Consider the following 19,392-nt stretch of genomic DNA (forward strand, 5'->3'; position numbering starts at 1 on the left):
TGGCAAAACTCTATTGTCATATGTCATCACGGAATTCCAAATTAAAACAGCAGTAAACTACTGCCACATGCCCAGTAGAATGACTATAATGCTGAAAACACCAAATTCTGGAGAGAATGTGGACAACAGGTACTCTCCTTGCTGGTGGGAATGGAAAATGGTACAGCCAGCTTAGAAGAGAATTTGGAAGTTTATACAAAATGCAACATAGATATAAGATGCAGCAAGTAGGTATACACTATAGGTATTTGCTAAATGTGTTGAAAATGTATGTTAACACAAAAATCTGCCCACCAGTGTTTATAACAGCTTATTCAAAATAACCAAAACCTGGAAGTAACCAAGATGTCCTTTAATAGGTGAATGGATGAACTCTAGTACATCCTTATAATTGAATATTACTCAATGGTAAACAAAAGAAGTAATCTGTCAACCCACAAAAAGACACGGAGGAAGCTAAGTGCATATTGCTAAGTGAAAGTACCCAAACTGAGAAGGCTACATATTCATAGGATTCCAACTATATGACATTCTTGACAAGGCAAAATTAAGGAGGCAATAAAAAGATAAGGGTTGCTAGGATTTGGGAGAGGGCTCGAGGGATAAATAAGTGGAAGACAGAATTTCTAGGGCAGGCAGTGAAACTATTCTGTATGATATTGTAATGGTGGAATACATCATTATGCTCATGTTAAAACCCATGATTATATAACACAGAGAGGAAACTCTAAATAAGCTATAGAATTTAGTTAATAAGAATAATAATGTGGATAATGTGTCAGTATTGGTTCACCAACTGTACCAAATGTCACCACACTAAGGGAAAATGTTATAATAAGGGAACCTGTGCATGAATGTCTGTATGAAGGGATATATGGGAACTCTGTACTTTCTGTTCAGTTTATCTGTAAATGCAAAACTGCTCTAAAAAATAAGATCTATTAAGCTAAAAAATACAAAGAAAAAAGAATGAAAGAAAGATATGTAATGATTATAATAAATGTCATGATAATGTTTTCCTGAGTGGAAAGGAAAGAAGTTGTTTTTGAGCTTCTGATATGCTGGTGCTGTTCAGTTATGTTTGCCTGGTAAAATTACATGTATAGGTTTTATTTATGTATACTATATTCACAGTTATACAAAAGGTGAGAAGGAGGAAAAGGAAGGATGGCAGCCACAGAAGAATATAAATCAAAGATTAATGTTGTTTTCTTGAGATTTATGCCTACCAAAATAGAGAAATTTAATTCTAAGATTAAATAGATAAAACTGAATATCATTCTGTGATCAAGAAGACAAAGTCAAATACATAACCCCAATATAGAGCAGAGACACAAAGAGATGGAAAATATTAATGAAAAGTTAAGAAACATGGATAATTGCTGTAGATTTTGGTTGTATTTAGTAGAGATTTAGAAATAAAATATAGTCACAAAGGAGGGACCTTAATAATTAAATGAAAGAGGGAAATTTCCCTGCAGTAGAAAACGACTAGATTACTACAGCTGAAAGGGTGCATCTTTTTGTCAGGCAGAGTAAATGAGGCAGGCAGTTTTCTCATGTCTGAAATGGTGTATTTTAGTTTGAGTGCAAAAGAAAGACATTTCCAAACACATGAGGATACAAAGTTTACTTTTCACCCATCTTATCTTACTGATGTCTTACCAAAAATGAAAAAGAAATTCAAAATACGTGATGGGGTGAGAATAAATAAAATGTGTGCAAAAAATGAGAGTAAAACTCATAGATAAATCTAAATAACTGATCAGTTGTTTGTAAGTGAAAGTCACTCAGTTGTGTCTAACTTTGCAACCCCATGGACTGTACAGCCCATGGAATTCTCCAGGCCAGAATACTGGAGTGGGTAGCCTTTCCCTTCTCCAGGGGATCTTCCCAACCCAGGGATTGAACCCAGCTTTGCCACATTGAAGACGGATTCTTCACCAGCTGAACCACAAGGGAAGCCCCCAAGAATACTCAAGTGGGTAGCCTATTCCTTCACCAGGGGATCTTCCCAATCCAGGAATAGAACCAGGGTCTCCTGCATTGCACGCAGATTCTTTACCAACTGAGCTTTCAGGGAAGCCCATTGTTTGTAAAGTTTAATGCTATTAAGAATCCCTACAAGAGGAGTGGCTTAATGTTTAAAACATTTTTAAAATGACACTACAGATTATTTCAAGTAAACAGTGGACAGAAAGTATCAGTTCATTTCAGTTCAGTCGCTGGGTCGTGTCCGACTTTTTGCGACCCCATGAATTGCAGCACACCAGGCCTCCCTGTCCATCACCAACTCCCGGAGTTCACCCAAACTCAAGTGCATCGAGTCGGTGATGCCATCCAGCCATCTCATCCTCTGACAGAAAGTAAATATGTTATTAATAACCAGTATAAGATAATTTGAAAAAACTAATCCAATGAAAAACATGAAATGATACAAAAAATAAAGAATAAATCATTGAAAATAGAAAACTTAAAATAAGATGGCTAGAATAGGTCCAAATATGTCAGTATTCATGAGAAACATCACAGGTAGAAAGTATTATAGTTTGGTTACTAAGGGAGATTTCTGCATTAAGATTATATAGAAAGATTAAAAATGAAGAATGGGGAGCAGAAAGGGCAATATTCTTCAAGAACACCGGATTGAAGTTAAAGATTGTTAAACGGGAGAAGAGAGCAACATTTTGTTTTGATAATACTTTTAACCCATCAAAAAGACCGTATACCATTTACTGGAAACGAGCAAGCATCAGATCAGATCAGATCAATCTCTCAGTCGTGTTCGACTCTTTGCGACCCCATGAATCGCAGCACGCCAGGCCTCCCTGTCCATCACCAACTCCCGGAGTTCACTCAGACTCACGTCCATCGAGTCAGTGATGCCATCCAGCCATCTCATCCTCTGTCGTCCCCTTCTCCTCCTGCCCCCAATCCCTCCCAGCATCAGAGTCTTTTCCAATGAGTCAACTCTTCACATGAGGTGGCCAAAGTACTGGACTTTCAGCCTTAGCATCATTCCTTCCAAAGAAATCCCAGGGCTGATCTCCTTCAGAATGGACTGGTTGGATCTCCTTGCAGTCCAAGGGACTCTCAAGAGTCTTCTCCAACACCACAGTTCAAAAGCATCAATTCTTCAGCGCTTATCCTTCTTCACAATCCAACTCTCACATCCATACATGACCACAGGAAAAACCATAGCCTTGACTAGACGGACCTTTGTTGGCAAAGTCATGTCTCTGCTTTTGAATATGCTATCTAGGTTGGTCATAATTTTCCTTCCAAGGAGTAAGTGTCTTTTAATTCAGTATGTATATAAACAAAAACTGATAGTAGTAGGAGGAGAAACAGAGGCCACACCACTTTGGGAGAATTCAACGTGCCTTCTTTAGGAATTGAGGAGTTAAGTAGAGAGCAAGTAACCAAATTATACTTAAGAGAATTTGAATATCAAAAGTCACTGAAAAATAGTGACATAATATATCTTTGTAAAGAAGATGCCTTCCAAGTCATTTCAGTTTTCAAATTTTTTAAGAGATTATACATTGAATTTGTTTGTAAATTTTATTTTCTTCTGTATTATATTTATTTTCTGTGTTCCTTGCATTGTTATTTCTTTTTGTTGTTTAATTGGACTTACCTGTGATTTGTCTCTCATACTGATTTTATGTTTAACTTGAGTTTTTGGTTTCATTGATCAAATCTTTCATGTCTTCTCTGTGTCATTAATGTCTGCTTTTTATTTTATCAATCTCTCATTTGTGGTTTATTTTGGCTTTTTTGGCCTGCTTCATGAGTTGAGTTCTTAGTTTATTATAAGTCTTTTATGTTTTCTAATGTTCACATACATTTTTTAAATGGCATTAGCTGAATTCTATAAGTTTTGATATGAACTTTTTTGTTTTTTTACTATTTGTTTTATTTGTTTTTAATTAATTTTATTTTATTTTTAAACTTTACATAATTGTATTAGTTTTGCCAAATATCAAAATGAATCCGCCACAGGTATACATGTGTTCCCCAGTATCAGCTTTGATTTCTTCTTTAACCAGACAGTTATTTAGAAGTGTGTTTTTAAATTTCCAAAAGTTAAACATGTAGGTCATGGATTATTGGAGTCTTACTCATTCTCCCCTGACTGTATCTGGTGTTAACCTTAAACCAGGAAGGCTTTCCAGAGAACCTGCACCAGGTGAAGCGTTAAGTAATTGAATAAATCAAAAGATAGTTTTGTTTTTAATAAATATGTTTTTCCTCATTGTCTTTTATTTCCTTTAGTCTTACTGCTCTGATCCAAACCTCGTGTTAGATTTGAAGAACCTCATTGTGCTTTTTGCTGACACACTTCAGGTTTGTGGCTTATATTTATGTGATCTTAACCTAGATGAGTGTTTCATCAGCTCTATATCCTTTGATTGTCTATCTAAGCTTGAGTAAGTATCTTTTTCTTTTTAGTTGTGTTTCTTCTTTTCCTAGCGCTAGATAATTTTTGTCTCTTTGTAGCATTTCCTGGTCATCACCTTGTCTATTATGTTCTCATAATTTGTTCTCATCCCCCCTTTTTTTTCTCAAAGCAAATTGATTAAATGAACTCACTATGTTAGTTCTTAAACTATTGTCTTACCTACTCTTTTGAGTAATGATTATTGATATGAACCACATGTTATATTCAATAGAATAACATTAGAAGTGGGTAAGATTGGTAGCATTCTCATTTTCTGACCCTACTCTTAAAAGTTGCTAAGAGTTACAGAAGGAGTTATAGGGAAAACTTCATTGACAGTTATATCCAATATATATTAATTTTATTTTTTATTATTTTTTTTAATTTTTTATTCCTTTATTTCTCATGTGTTCCCCATCCTGAACCCTCCTCCCTCCTCCCTCCCCATACTATTCCTCTGGGTCGTCCCAGTGCACCAGCCCCAAGCATCCAGCATCGTGCATTGAACCTGGACTGGCATCTCGTTTCATACATGACATTTCACATGTTTCAATGCCATTCTCCCAAATCTTCCCACCCTCTCCCTCTCCCACAGAGTCCATAAGCCTGTTCTATATATTAATTTTAATGTTCATCTTTTTATTATTTTCTGACTGGTTCAAATATTTTGGTATATATCTTTTAATTATTGAGGATAAACACTAGATATTAGGTGGGAATGGAAGATTCTTGTATCATGGTTTTATTTAAATTGTTGTGCAAAGAACAAAATTATCTTTCAGTGCCTAATCTCTCTCATGTTGTTTAAAAAAATCACCTTATAAAATGAAACTTTTTTCTTATTTTGTTTCAGGTGTATGGTTTTCCTGTAAATCAGCTTTTTGACATGCTATTAGAAATCAGAGACCAATATAGTGAAACTTTGCTAAAGAAGTGGTCAGGTATTTTCAGGTGAGAGATTATCTATAGTTGTGTGTGTGTGGGCATGCATGTTTGTACACTCATCTTTATACATACGGGTTTTCAGGTATAATAGGCAACAAGTGTATGTGGCTCATTTTTTTTTTTAGGTCTGATTCCAATTATGATTGGGAATTCAATTAAATAGTGATGGTATCCCAAATAAAGTTCCCAAGATATTCAAACTCTGGATATTAGTACCTTCTATGTGAGGAGTCCCCAAATCCCCAGATTTGTTTCATTGAATAAATGGCAAATACCTTGGTTCATACCAACCAGATCACCTTGTGTCATCTTAATTTGATTTTTGATTTTCTCTTTGGGGATCATGCCTAATCTATGTCTCACTTGTAGGATAGTGGCTTTTGAACCCTTTTGAATAATTTAGCTTTTTTTTTTTAACTTGTTTGAAGACTCACTCATGTTATTCCTCATCTTCTTTACTCTCCATACCCAAAGAAGAGATCTATTACAATCTAATATTTGAAGCATATTATTTAAATAGTTACTGCAACATGCATACAAAAATAAGAAAATTATTGTATTACATCTCCACTTACAAATATTTCCTTGGACATGTTTTCCTCACACATAACTCTTGTCAACTCACTTGCTTCTTCTTTTAAAGTGATCTTTCTGCTTACTGCAGGACCACTTCCCCAGATCAACTTTCTTTGTTTTCAAGTTCTTATAGCTTTAAGGTATTACATTGTCCCATTAATCTTACTCTTCACATTTTATAAACATATAGCTAATAATTATGTAGTGTAACTCATTAGTATATTCATATAAATATTTGTATTTCTAAAAAGTCCTGTTTATTAATGATATAATTTTCTTTAGGGGAGATTATCTTTGAATATTAGTACCATGATATATCCAAATGCATCTGATCTGAAGCCTTCAGTAAATTTCTTTTTTGATTTTGGTAGTATGGTCTCTGCTCTGGAGAATTCCTAGTCTAGTTAAGGACACAGAACCTTTGGATGAAGAAAAGTCATTCTTAATATAGAGCAGTAGATGAAGTACATGAACATAGTTTGATAAAATTTTTTTTTTTTTTAAGAAAGCGTATAAAACCTCTTTGCCTTTTCCAGAGCTCACATTTTTTTGTTGTTGTTGCTTCTCATTTGCCTTAAGGCTTCAACGTGTTGCCTTGAAATTTTCTGTCTGAGCTATAAATCTCAAATACTATGAGGTCATCTTTATATTTGTGTTCCATTTGTTTTAGAATGCAATTTCCCTTCTGTGTGTTTTTTTTTTTAAGATGTCCTTACCTAAGACCAAATAGCTGTACTGTAAAAGGAATAGATTAGGGACTAAGAAATGTTCATTCTGAAAGTTACTTGTGATCACTCTACTGATGAACTCACCTGTCTTTCCTTTTTTACTTTATCCCTCCCTCCTTTCCTTTCTTCTTTTATTTTCTTTATAGAAACATACTTGATTCTGACAACTACAGTCCTATCCCAGTAACAAGTGAAGAGATGTATAAAAAGGTGATAGGACAATTCCCATTCCAAGATGCAGAGCTGGAAAAGGTAAGGAACACTAAAGTAAACTTCTCTGATTTGACATCCTCTTAAAGCTTTCTTTGTATCAGTCTCATTAAAGGCATAATTTCTAACTCAATGAGTTAGGAATCTAAAACAGTTTCAAAGGATGATTTTTGGGCTTAGGGGAGCCAAAGTTCCTGTTTGGAGAATCAATCAGTAAATGGCTTTGGAGTATTGTCACCTCCAAAGTGTTGAGGAGATTTCTGGCAGTGTTTCCTTTTGACTTACACATTGAAATATTTGCTTTTCTTATACTTTGAGGACATTTTATCCCCAAAATATACAGTAAAATTTACCTTGCTATATAATTGTATTGGTTTTGACTGTGCTTTGTGGTGTATGTACTACCACAACAATGTTGCAGAATAGTTCCATGATTCCCCCAAATTCCCTCATGCTATACCTTGGCTTCTGTCTATGGGGTCACACAGAGTCGGACACGACTGAAGCGACTTAGCAGCAGCAGCAGCATACCTTCTTAATCAATTACTCCTCAAGCCCCAGCTTTTGGCAACCACCTATCGTTGCTATCCATCTACTTTTACCTTTTCTAAAAGGCCTTATAAATAGAATTATATAGTGTGTAACCTTTTGAGATTGGCTTCTTTGACTGAAGATAATGCTTTTGAGACTCATCTAAGTTACTTATTCCTTTTTATTGCTGAGTATGTATCAGAATTTGTTTATCAGGTTTTACAGGATGTTAGAATCATTTATTTAATTTAATCTTATTCTTTTTAGTATTAGAAAACTTTCACAAATATGTTTTTAAAATGTAGAGTTGTTAAGAAGGCAGTTCCTGGTATGCAAGAAAATCTCTTTTGTATTTTAGTTAGTAGGTATTTTCAATGTATGCTCATTTGTAACTTTCATTAATTCTTGCTTTTACAGCAACCATTCCCAAAAAAGTTTCCATTTTCTGAATTTGTGCCAAAAGTTTACAACCAAATTAAAGAATTTATCTACGCCTGTCTGAAGTTTTCAGAAGATCTTCATCTAAGGTATAGTATGAAATAATGGAAGTGCAATAGATACTGAGATTATGGCTCTATATACATAAATATTCTGGAATACTTTTGATGTTCCCTTCAGTTCCAAGTTTGAAAGTCTTAATATTAGCCTTGTATGGTATGCCACTGCCCTATTTATATGGTCAGGTTATAAAAAAGGGAAGTTGGAAACTCTTGAATAATTTCTTTTCATATTACTTACTTTATTCTCTACTGTTTTCTTTACAGACTTGCATTTCTAGTGAGAATTCACTAGAAAAGAGTAGTATAATATTCTGGTTTTTACATTATATTGATGAAATGTTAAGGCCAGTAGAGGAGTGGCATGTGAAATTCTTGCTGTGATCTCCTTGCTATCCAAAGGAATCTCAAGAGCCTTCTCCAGCTTCACGGTTTGAAAGCATAAATTCTTCGGCACTAAGCCGTCTTTATGATCCAGTTCTCACATCTGTACATGATATTGGAAAAACCATAGCTTTGAGTATGCAGACCTTTATCAGCAAAATGATGTCTCTGCTTTTTTAATATGCTGTCACATGAGGTTTGTCATAGCTTTCCTTCTTTGCTCTTTGGTTCCTTCACTTTTTGCCTTTAGAGGGATATCATCTTCATATCTGAGGTTGTTGATATTTCTCCTGGTAGTTTTGATTCCAGTTTGTGATTCATCCACCCTGGCATTTCGTATGATGTACTTTGCATATAAATTAAATAAGCAGGGTTTTTGTTTTTTTTAATGGTGTGGATGGGGAAACAGTGGCTGCCTTTATTTTTCTGGGCTCCAAAATCACTGCAGATGGTAATTGCAGCCAAGAAATTAAAAGATGCTTACTCCTTGGAAGGAAAGTTAGGACCAACCTAGATAGCATATTAAAAAGCAGAGACATTACTTTGCCAACAAAGGTCCGTCTAGTTAAGGCTATGGTTTTTCTGGTGGTCATGTATGGATGTGAGAGTTGGACTATAAAGAAAGCTGAGCACAGAAGAATTGATGCTTTTGAACTGTGGTGTTGGAGAAGACTCTTGAGAGTCCCTTGGACTGCAAGGAGATCCAACCAGTCCATCCTAAAGGAGATCAGTCCTGGGTGTTCATTGGAAGGACTGATGTTGAAGCTGAAACTCCAATACTTTTGCCACCTGATGCGAAGAGCTGACTCATTTGAAAAGACCCTGATGCTGGGAAAGATTGAGGGCAGGAGGAGAAGGGGACGACAGAGGATGAGATGGTTGGATGGCATCACTGACTTGATGGACATGGGTCTGGGTGGACTCTGGGAGTTGGTGATGGACTTGGAGGCCTGGCGTGCTGTGGTTCATGGGGTCACAAAGAGTCGGACATGACTGAGCGACTTAACTGAATAGGTCTCTCATGCTTTCTTTACAGTTTTTCTCTTTGTTCCTCTTTCTGTTTTTAAATGGCCTGTTTTCTAATGCCCTGATTCTTTCTTCTGCATTATTTAGTCTGCTGTTGATGCTCTAAGAATTTTTCAATTCTTTTATTGTATACTTCAGCTCCAGGATTTGTTTTTTTTTTTTATAGTTTCTATATCTTTATTAAACTTCGCATTTTATTTGTGCATTGTATTCTAGATTTCATTTTGTTGTCTCTCTGTGTTCTCTTGCATATTATTGAGCTTAATACGATATTTCAAATTCTTTTTAGGGCAATTTGTATGTCTCAGTTTCTTTGGGATTCATTAGTGGAACTCATATTTGTTTTCTTTGGTGGTGTCAAGTTGTTTGATTCTTTTTGGTCCATGTAGCTTTGTATTGGTGACTCTGCCTTTGTGCTTCTCTGGGGACATGGAGATATGTGTCTCCCCCAGGTCCCAGGGTGGCAGGACTATTCCTGTACCGTGCCTGAAGGGGCCTGGAGTCAAATCACAGGTCTGCTTCGGGGTTTCACAATTAGAATGACTGATAGATTGTGGCTCTGCAACTGCACTGAGGAATTCATCGCTCAGTGGGGCACTTCTGGGGTTTCCTTCTGGTGGGTTCCTGGAAAAGTAGGGTTTCTCTTAGATCATAGTTGGGAGGGGCTGAAGCCAGATTCCAGAGCCACTTCAAGATCCACAATGAGACTGAGGTCACTGGGCCTATCTCTAGGGGTACATATAGCCATGTCTCCTGTTGGATCCCTGGCAGGCACAACTGCCTCCCGTCCATGGGTACAGTGGGCTAAAGCCAGGTTGTGCGGGCACATTAACCTCTCCAGTCAAGTTTGAGATTGGCGGCCCTTCCTCCAGGTGCATGGAAAGTTATTGCTCCAGCAGGTCTCTGAGTAGGCAGGAGTGTTCCTGGTCTGTGGCTATGAATATATGGGGTAATGTTACAGGGATTTTTTTAGTATTTGCAGTCAGACAAAGGTTGGAGAACTTGCCTGGATTCATGAATGAGCATGTCTCTGCCCAGTCATAGGCAGGCAGGGTGGGCAGCTAATAGGAGCTGGAGTTGGGTCATGGAACAATTCAGTTTACAGCTGGAACTGAGGTTGGCGGACCTATTATCCAAAGCACAGGTTGGCATGACTCTTGCTGGGTTGTTTTCCAACTGGTGATGTTGGCAAGGCCAAATAGGCCATGTCCATAGGCTGTCAAGGGTCAGGGTCTGTTCCTGGGACTGTAGGTAGGACTATGGTTAGCAGGTGTGCCACATGAGTGAGTTTATGCTTGCCTTCTAAAAGCAACCCTCCTTGGTCTTAGATGCTACCAGACTTTTACAGTCTTCTTTCTTCAATCCAAAGTTTCACAAAAGTACTTTTGTCTCTGCTTGCCTGCCAAATTATTATTGCTGAGAAGGGATATGAATGCAGGACTTCCTGTTCTGCTATTTCTAATGTCATTCCTCTATTTCTAATTGGTCTTACAGAAAATTGCTTGTGTACATGAAAAATAATGATAGTATCTGGTAAAGAAATGTAACTATAAAAGTAAAGAAGGCAATGGCACCCTACTCCAGTATTCTTGCCTGGAAAATCCCATGGACGGAGGAGCCTGGTGGGCTGCAGTCCATGGGGTCGGGAAGAGTTGGAGACGACTGAGCGACTTTACTTTCACTTTTCACTTTCATGCATTGGAGAAAGAAATGGCAACCCACTCCAGTGTTCCTGCCTGGAGAATCCCAGGGACAGCGGAGCCTGTTGAGCTGCCATCTGTGGAGTCGCACAGAGTCAGACATGACTGAAGTGACTTAGCAGCAGCAGCAGGACAAAGAATATGAGAGAGGAATGTGATTTACTACTTAAGGATTTTACATTATGCATGAAGTAGTATGATCTAGAACAACCACTGAAAAAATGGTCAAAAACATGAAAGAAGTAAAAGTAATAAGCCAATAATGAAAATGAAAAGGAATCATGGAAAGAATACTCAATCCAGAAACAACCAACTGAAGAGTTAAATGGGCCATAGAACAGGTGGAACAAATAGAGATCAACTAAGAAAATGGTACATTTAAATCCAGGTACAATAGTGTTCCATGTATATTTGAATAAAATCTGTATCTTTAGTTGTTGAATGTTGTATTCTCTAAATGACAACTGGATTAAATTTATTAATATTGTTGTACAATTTTCTGTATCCTCTCTTTTGTAGGTCTGCTTTTTCTGTCAATAACTGAGGAGTGTTCAACTGTCCAAATATGATTGTAGATTTGTCTGTTTCTCTTTTGAGATCTCTCAAGTTTGCTTCATATATTTGAATATATCTTTTAAGTTTATGCACAGTTTGAATTATGATATCTTCTTGTTATATTCATCTTTTTAATTTCATGAAATGTCCTTCTTTGTGTTAAAAATTATAATAGTCTTTTTTTATGCACTTATTTATTTATTTATTTTTTAATATAAATTTATTTATTTTAATTGGAGGCTAATTGCTTTACAATATTGTATTGGTTTTGCCATACATCAACATGAATCTGCCACGGGTGTACACGTGTTCCCCATCCTGAACCCCCTCCCACCTCCCTCCTCATATCATCCCTCTGAGTCATCCCAGTGCACCAGCCCCGAGCATCCTGTATCATGCAACGAACCTGGACTGGCGATTCATTTCACATATGATATTATACATGTTTCAATGCCATTCTCCCAATCATCCCACCCTCGCCCTCTCCCACAGAGTCCAAAAGACTGTTCTATACATCAGTGTCTCTTTTGCTGTCTCACATACAGGGTTATCGTTACCATCTTTCTAAATTCCATATATATGCGTTAGTATACTGTATTGGTGTTTTTCTTTCTGGCTTACTTCACTCTGTATAATAGGCTCCAGTTTCATCCACCTCATTAGAACTGGTTCAAATGTGTTCTTTTTAATGGCTGAGTAATACTCTATTGTGTATATGTACCACAGCTTTCTTATCCATTCATCTGCTAATGGACATCTAGGTTGCTTCCATGTCCTGGCTATTATAAACAGTGCTGCGATGAACATTGGGGTACATGTGTCTCTTTCAATTCTGGCTTCCTCGGTGTGTATGCCCAGCAGTGGGATTGCTGGGTCGTATGGCAGTTTTATTTCCAGTTTTTTAAGGAATCTCCACACTGTTCTCCATAGTGGCTGTACTAGTTTGCATTCCTGCCAACAGTGTAAGAGGGCTCCCTTTTCTCTGCATCCTCTCCAGCATTTATTGCTTGTAGACTTTTGGATCGCAGCCATTCTGACTGGCGTGAAATGGTACCTCATAGTGGTTTTGATTTGCATTTCTCTGATACTGAGTGATGTTGAGCATCTTTTCATGTGTTTGTTAGCCGTCTGTATGTCTTCTTTGGAGAAATGTCTATTTAGTTCTTTGGCCCATTTTTTGATTGGGTCATTTTTTTTTCTGGAGTTGAGCTGTAGGAGTTGCTTGTGTATTTTTGAGATTAATTCTTTGTCAGTTGCTTCATTTGCTATTATTTTCTCCCATTCTGAAGGCTGTCTTTTCACCTGGCTTATAGTTTCCTTTGTTGTGCAGAAGCTTTTAATTTTAATTAGGTCCCATTTGTTTATTTTTGCTTTTATTTCCACTATTCTGGGAGGTGGGTCATAGAGGATCCTGCTGTGATGTATGTCAGAGAGTGTTTTGCCTATGTTCTCCTCTAGGAGTTTTATAGTTTCTGGTCTTACGTTTAGATCTTTAATCCATTTTGAGTTTATTTTTGTGTATGGTGTTAGAAAGTGTTCTAGTTTCATTCTTTTATAAGTGGTTGACCAGTTTTCCCAGCATCACTTGTTAAAGAGATTGTCTTTAATCCATTGTATATTCTTGCCTCCTTTGTCAATATTATCCTCAATGGTGAAAAATTGAAATTATTTCCCCTAAAGTCAGGAACAAGACAAGGATGCCCACTTTCACCACTACTATTCAACATAGTTTTGGAAGTTTTGGACACAGCAGTCAGAGCAGAAAAAGAAAATAAAAGGAATCCAGATTGGAAAAGAAGAAGTAAAACTCTCACTGTTTGCAGATGACATGATTCTCTACATAGAAAACCCTAAAGACTCCACCAGAAAATTACTAGAGTTAATCAATGCATATAGTGAAGTTGCAGGATATAAAATCAATGCACAGAAATCCCTAGCATTCCTATACAGTAATAATGATAAAATAGAGAAATTAAGGAAACAATTCCATTCACCATTGCAACGAAAAGAATAAAATACTTAGGAACATATCTACCTAAAGAAATAAAAGACCTACATATAGAAAACTATAAAACACTGGTGAAAGAAATCAAAGAGGACACTAATAGATGGAGAAATACAGCATGTTCATGGATCAGAAGGATCAATATAGTGAAAAAAAGTATACTATAGTATACTGTATACCAAAGCAATAGTATACTTTGGTAAAAGTATACTATATACCAAAGCAATCTATAGATTCAATGCAATCCCTATCAAGCTACCGGTAGTATTTTTCACAGAGCTAGAACAAGTAATTTCACAATTTGTATGGAAATACAAAAAACTTCGAATAGCCAAAGCAATCTTGAGAAAGAAGAATGGAACTGGAGGAATCAACCTGCCTGACTTCAGGCTCTACTACAAAGCCACAGTCATCAAGACAGTATGGTACCGGCATAAAGACAGAAATACAGATCAATGAAATAAAAATTAAAATAGTCTTGATGTCTTGCTTGCCTTGTATTAATATGACCACCACTTTCTGTTATGGTATGCCTTTGTCTCTTCTATTACTTATAACCTTTTTTAGCATGTTATTTTCAGATAATTTCAACATTACAGAAGAATTTTGAAAATGTTGCTGAACTGAAAGCTTTTTCCCCAAATTCTTCAGTTTTTGAAATGTTGCCATATTGACTTTATTACTTCCTTTCTCCCTTCTTTACTGTTTCTCTATATGTACCTATGTGTGTTTAGCATTTTAATCTCTTATGGTTCATATTAATTTTAATTAGCTAGTTAAGATTTTTCTGTTTTCTGTGTATAGTTTCCATTTTTCCTTTTGTAATAAGTAATGTTTGTATTAAAGTACTTTGAGACCATGTATTTATTCTTTTGGTTACTAGATGTCTTTCACTATAGTATTCATTAATGATTCTTGCCTGAATCAGTTTTTTTTTCTCTGATAATTTAGCTAATATGGGATTTTTTATTCCTTAAGGGGCTACTTTGTTGGTGCAGCAGTGAAGAATCTGCCTGGAGTGCAGAAGACTCAGGTTCAGTCCTGGGTCAGGAAGATCCCCTAGAGGAGGAAATGGCACTCACTCCAGTGTTCTTGCTGGGACAATCCCATGGAGGAGAGGGAGAGGAGAGAAGAGGAGCTTGGGAGCTACAGTCTTTGGAGTTACAAAGACTCAGACACCACTGAGCAACTCTCTCTGTGTGTGAGTCGCTCAGTCACATCTGACTCTTTGTGACCCCATAAACTGTAGCCTCCAGGGCTCCTGTGTCCATGGAATCCTCCAGGCAAGAATACAGGAGTGGGTTGCCATTCTCTTCTCTGGGGAGCAACTGAACATGTCAGTATGTTATTACTTCACATTCTGTATTAGGGAGTCCTTCTGTATTACCTATTTACCTGTCTGTTTATCTTTCTATCTGTCTACCTTTGGTCTCCTATTATTGTATTAGACTCATAGATTTTTACATCATTCAGTCAAGTTGTTCCTTTAATGACCTTATTCATTTTGATGCTCAGATGGTCCCAGATGTAGCTGGTGTAAGCTACCTCAAGCTGGCTCATATGACGTGTTGATGCACTTTTATCATTTTGGGCAAATTTCCTAACTTAATCATGAGACCATTAATTTTTTCAAGGAGCTCAGTTCTTTTTAGTGCTGAATGGCATCTTGACAGTAAGATCTGGCCATGTGTCCTTGTATTTAAAATGTGTCAGTTTGAATCAACAGGTAGCTAGGTATCGGTTTTTTATTCATTCTGCCTAATTAGAATATTTATTCTATTACATTAACTGATTTAGTGATTTATGTGGATTTAAGTCTTGGATCTAGCTATTGTTTTTCTATTCCATTCTTTTTTTTTTAAGCTCCTTTTGTTCCCCCTGTTTTCCTTCCTTCTTCTAGATTACCGTCTTTTAGTATTATCATTTAGTTTCTCTATTGGCTTACTGGAGTATAACTTTTAACTTTATTTATTATTTGTTTGTATTTGTTCTGGGAATTACAATGTATATCCTTAAGTTATTAGTTTATCTTGAATAATGATATGTCACTTTACATGTAATTTAAGAATCTTATAGCAGTATAGTATAATTTACCTTTATACTTACTTTTTTAATGTGGTTGGTATATACTTATACAGTTATTTTTAAACGCTAAATATGTTACTGTTTGTGCTTTGAACATTTAATTGTATTTTAAAATTCAAGAAGGAAAAGTAGTTCGTTATACTCATCCACAGATTTGCTATTTCCAGGCCTTCTCATTCTTTCTTACAGATCTATGTTATGACTTGGTGTCATTTTCTTTCAATGTGAAGAATTCTTTTAGTTATTCTTTTAGTGTATATCTGCTGGTTTTAGATTTTCTTAGCTTTTGTTTATCTAAAAATATTTTTTCATCTGTTTTCAAAGTTCTCCCTTTCCCAACCCCTTAAAGATGTTATTCCTCTGTTTGCTTTGATTGTTTCTGAAGAGAGATAAGCCAGTAGTCTTACTGTTATTCATCTAAATGTATTGCCTTCTTTTTCTGGTTGTCTTTAAGGTTTCTTCTTTATCTTTGCATTTTGCAGTGTTTGATTTTCTTGTGAGATTTCATTTGCATCAGTTCTTTTGGGGTTGTGTTAAACTTCTGAGATCTGTAGGTTGAGATCTTTTATTAGGGTTGGAGATGATGTTGCCAGTTTCCCCTTAAATATGTCTCTTTTCTCATTTCTCCTTTTGCAACTCATTGTGTTGTTCAGTTGTTCAGTCATGTTCGACCCCATGGACTGCAGCCAGCCAGGCTTCACTGTGCCTCCTAGCTGCTAAATATATCATTCAGATTTCATCATTACTTGAGTGAACTGAATGTGAGTCTCAGTTTTTATTAGTTTCAAATTACTTATGATTTCAGTTCTAAAAATTCTGTTGTAGAGTCTCTTTGTCCTTAAGACTCTGAAATTCCAAAGCTTCTATCCAGGGGCTTATCTCTGATTTTAACAGGATTTGAGTTGGGCTGGGTTTCAGCTTTGATTGGTTTTTACTCTCCTTTGGATTGAATTGTGTAGAACCTTGGACTCTAAACCCTTTGCAAAATGTGCAACATTTCTCTCTGATTTCTAGCACTCCCCATCCCCACCCCCACCCCACCCCCACCCACCATTTCTTATGGAACCGAATTGTTTTAGGGAAGAATTTTGGGTTAGTATGTTTATTTTTGCTTAGAGGCTCTTCCAAGATTACAGTCCAAAATAGCAGCCCACACTATTAAAGGATTGCATGGTTTGTTCTTGTTGTTGTTGCTTTTTTTTTTTTTTCATTCCACCAACGTCTCTCAGCATATGACTGTTTCACTCTCTCATCTCTGTGTATCCAGATTAGACAACTGGCCTTAGATATGAAGGTGATGGCTGCTTTTTGCTCATCTTTCAAGAGCTTTATCTCAGTGTGCAGTTTAATTCAGTTATGCATCTTTGTGTATATTATACTTCATTAATATTAAAGGAAAATACAACTTTTAGCTTAGACCTAGCTTTCTTCTGCTTTTGAAGGTAATGACAGCGTTTCTTGATCTTTGACATCGTATCTAAGAATAGAATTTCTACCAGATCTTCTTAAAGCATAATAGAAATATGTAATGTAAGTAGAATGCTAGGTGGGTGATTACTATCAGAGTCACCAGATTATTTTGGGCCCCTGTGTTCATCACTTGTATAGCAACCTGTACTTATTCATTACACATACTGTAATTGATATGATATAACTGTGAGTCTGACATATGAAGGCAGGAACCATGAATATTTCTTTGCTATTGTAAATACAGTATTCCATCAACACAAGTGTAACTTCAATATCTCTTCACCATTGTAATTTCAATACTCCATTAACACATTTTTGTAATGAAGTTTTAAATTCAATAACATTTTTGGAAAGGGTGGCAATAGGCCAGAGTTTATCATTCAGTAAATATATCCTGTAAGAATATTTTGAGGTATCTTTTTTTCCCCTAACTGAATTTCCTACCTGGATTCCTTGCAGTCTTCTTTATTTCAAATAATTTTCTCTTCTGCATAATAATCTAATTTGTGTACATATTTAGTAATTTAAGATTTTTAATTGAACTATATACTAAGGCTCTGATATTCTGTAGAAAGAGAAATCAATAAGATAAAATTTGTGACCTTTGCTCACAAGCAATAAATTACTGAAAAAGAACTGCGTACAAGTCTTTCAGATCAGATCAGTCACTCAGTCGTGTCCGATCTTTGCAACCCCATGAATCGCAGCACACCAGGCCTCTCTGTCCATCACCAGCTCCCGGAGTTCACCCAGACTCACGTCCATTGAGTCAGTGATGCCATCCAGCCATCTCATCCTCTGTCGTCCCCTTCTCCTCCTGCCCGAGTCTTTTCCAAGGAGTCAACTCTTCGCATGAGGTGGCCAAAGTACTGGAGTTTCAACTTTAGCATCATTCCTTCCAAAGAAATCCCAGGGCTGATCTCCTTCAGAATGGACTGGTTGGATCTCCTTGCAGTCCAAGAGACTCTCAAGAGTCTTCTCCAACACCACAGTTCAAAAGCATCAATTCTTCGGCACTCAGCCTTCTTCACAGTCCAACTCTCACATCCATACATGACCACTGGAAAAACCATAACCTTAACTAGATGAACCTTTGTTGGCAAAGTAATGTCTCTGCTTTTGAATATGCTATCTAGGTTGGTCATAACTTTCCATCCAAGGAGTAAGTGTCTTTTAATTTCATGGCTGCAGTCACCATCTGTAGTGATTTTGGAGCCCAGAAAAATAAAGTCTTGACACTGTTTCCACTGTTTCCCCATCTATTTCCCGTGAAGTGATGGGACCGGATGCCATGATCTTTGTTTTCTGAATGTTGAGCTTTAAGCCCACTTTTTCACTCTCCACTTTCACTTTCATCAAGAGGCTTTTGAGTTCCTCTTCACTTTCTGCCATAAGGGTGGTGTCATCTGCATATCTGAGGTTATTCATATTTCTCCTGGCAATCTTGATTCCAGTTTGTGTTTCTTCCAGCCCAGCGTTTCTCATGATGTACTCTGCATAGAAGTTAAATAAACAGGGTGACAATATACAGCCTTGATGTACTCCTTTTCCTATTTGGAACCAGTCTGTTGTTCCATGTCCAGTTCTAACTGTTGCTTCCTGACCTGCATACAAATTTCTCAAGAGGCAGATCAGGTGGTCTGGTATTCCCATCTCTTTCAGAATTTTCTACACTTTATTGTGATCCACACAGTCAAAGGCTTTGGCATAGTCAATAAAGCAGTAATGTTTTTCTGGAACTCTCTTGCTTTTTCCATGATCCAGAGGATGTTGGCAATTTGATCTCTGGTTCCTCTGCCTTTTCTAAAACCAGCTTGAACATCAGGAAGTTCACGGTTCACATATTGCTGAAGCCTGGCTTGGAGAATTTTGAGCATTACTTTACTAGCGTGTGAGATGAGTGCAATTGTGCGGTAGTTTGAGCATTCTTTGGCATTGCCTTTCTTTGGGATTGGAATGAATACTGACCTTTTCCAGTCCTGTGGCCACTGTTGAGTTTTCCACATTTGCTGGCATATTGAGTGCAGCACTTTCACAGCATCATCTTTCAGGATTTGGAATAGCTCAACTGGAATTCCATCACCTCCACTAGCTTTGTTCATAGTGATGCTTTCTAAGGCCCACTTGACTTCACATTCCAGGATGTCTAGTATTATTGCAATACTGACTTTATTTTGAAGAAATATTTGTCTCAAAAGGGTATCTTTTATAGAGAGACATCTTGGGTGACACTTTT

At 36.8% G+C, this 19,392-nt stretch overlaps 1 protein-coding gene across 4 annotated transcripts in view; it reads left to right on the top strand.

Moving 5' to 3' along the window:
• The window catches only part of EXOC6B (exocyst complex component 6B), a 722,047-nt gene that overhangs the window by 396,913 nt on the left and 305,742 nt on the right, over window positions 1-19,392 (top strand). For all 4 annotated transcript variants that reach the window (XM_070798075.1, XM_070798078.1, XM_070798076.1 and 1 more), the window contains 4 exons: window positions 4,279-4,350; window positions 5,298-5,395; window positions 6,840-6,945; window positions 7,852-7,961. In XM_070798075.1, the coding sequence (XP_070654176.1) occupies window positions 4,279-4,350; window positions 5,298-5,395; window positions 6,840-6,945; window positions 7,852-7,961 (386 nt within the window). The remainder of the gene's footprint in view (window positions 1-4,278; window positions 4,351-5,297; window positions 5,396-6,839; window positions 6,946-7,851; window positions 7,962-19,392) is intronic.

This window comes from Bos indicus, chromosome 11, assembly GCF_029378745.1.
Source record: "Bos indicus isolate NIAB-ARS_2022 breed Sahiwal x Tharparkar chromosome 11, NIAB-ARS_B.indTharparkar_mat_pri_1.0, whole genome shotgun sequence".
Classification (NCBI taxonomy): domain Eukaryota; kingdom Metazoa; phylum Chordata; class Mammalia; order Artiodactyla; family Bovidae; genus Bos; species Bos indicus.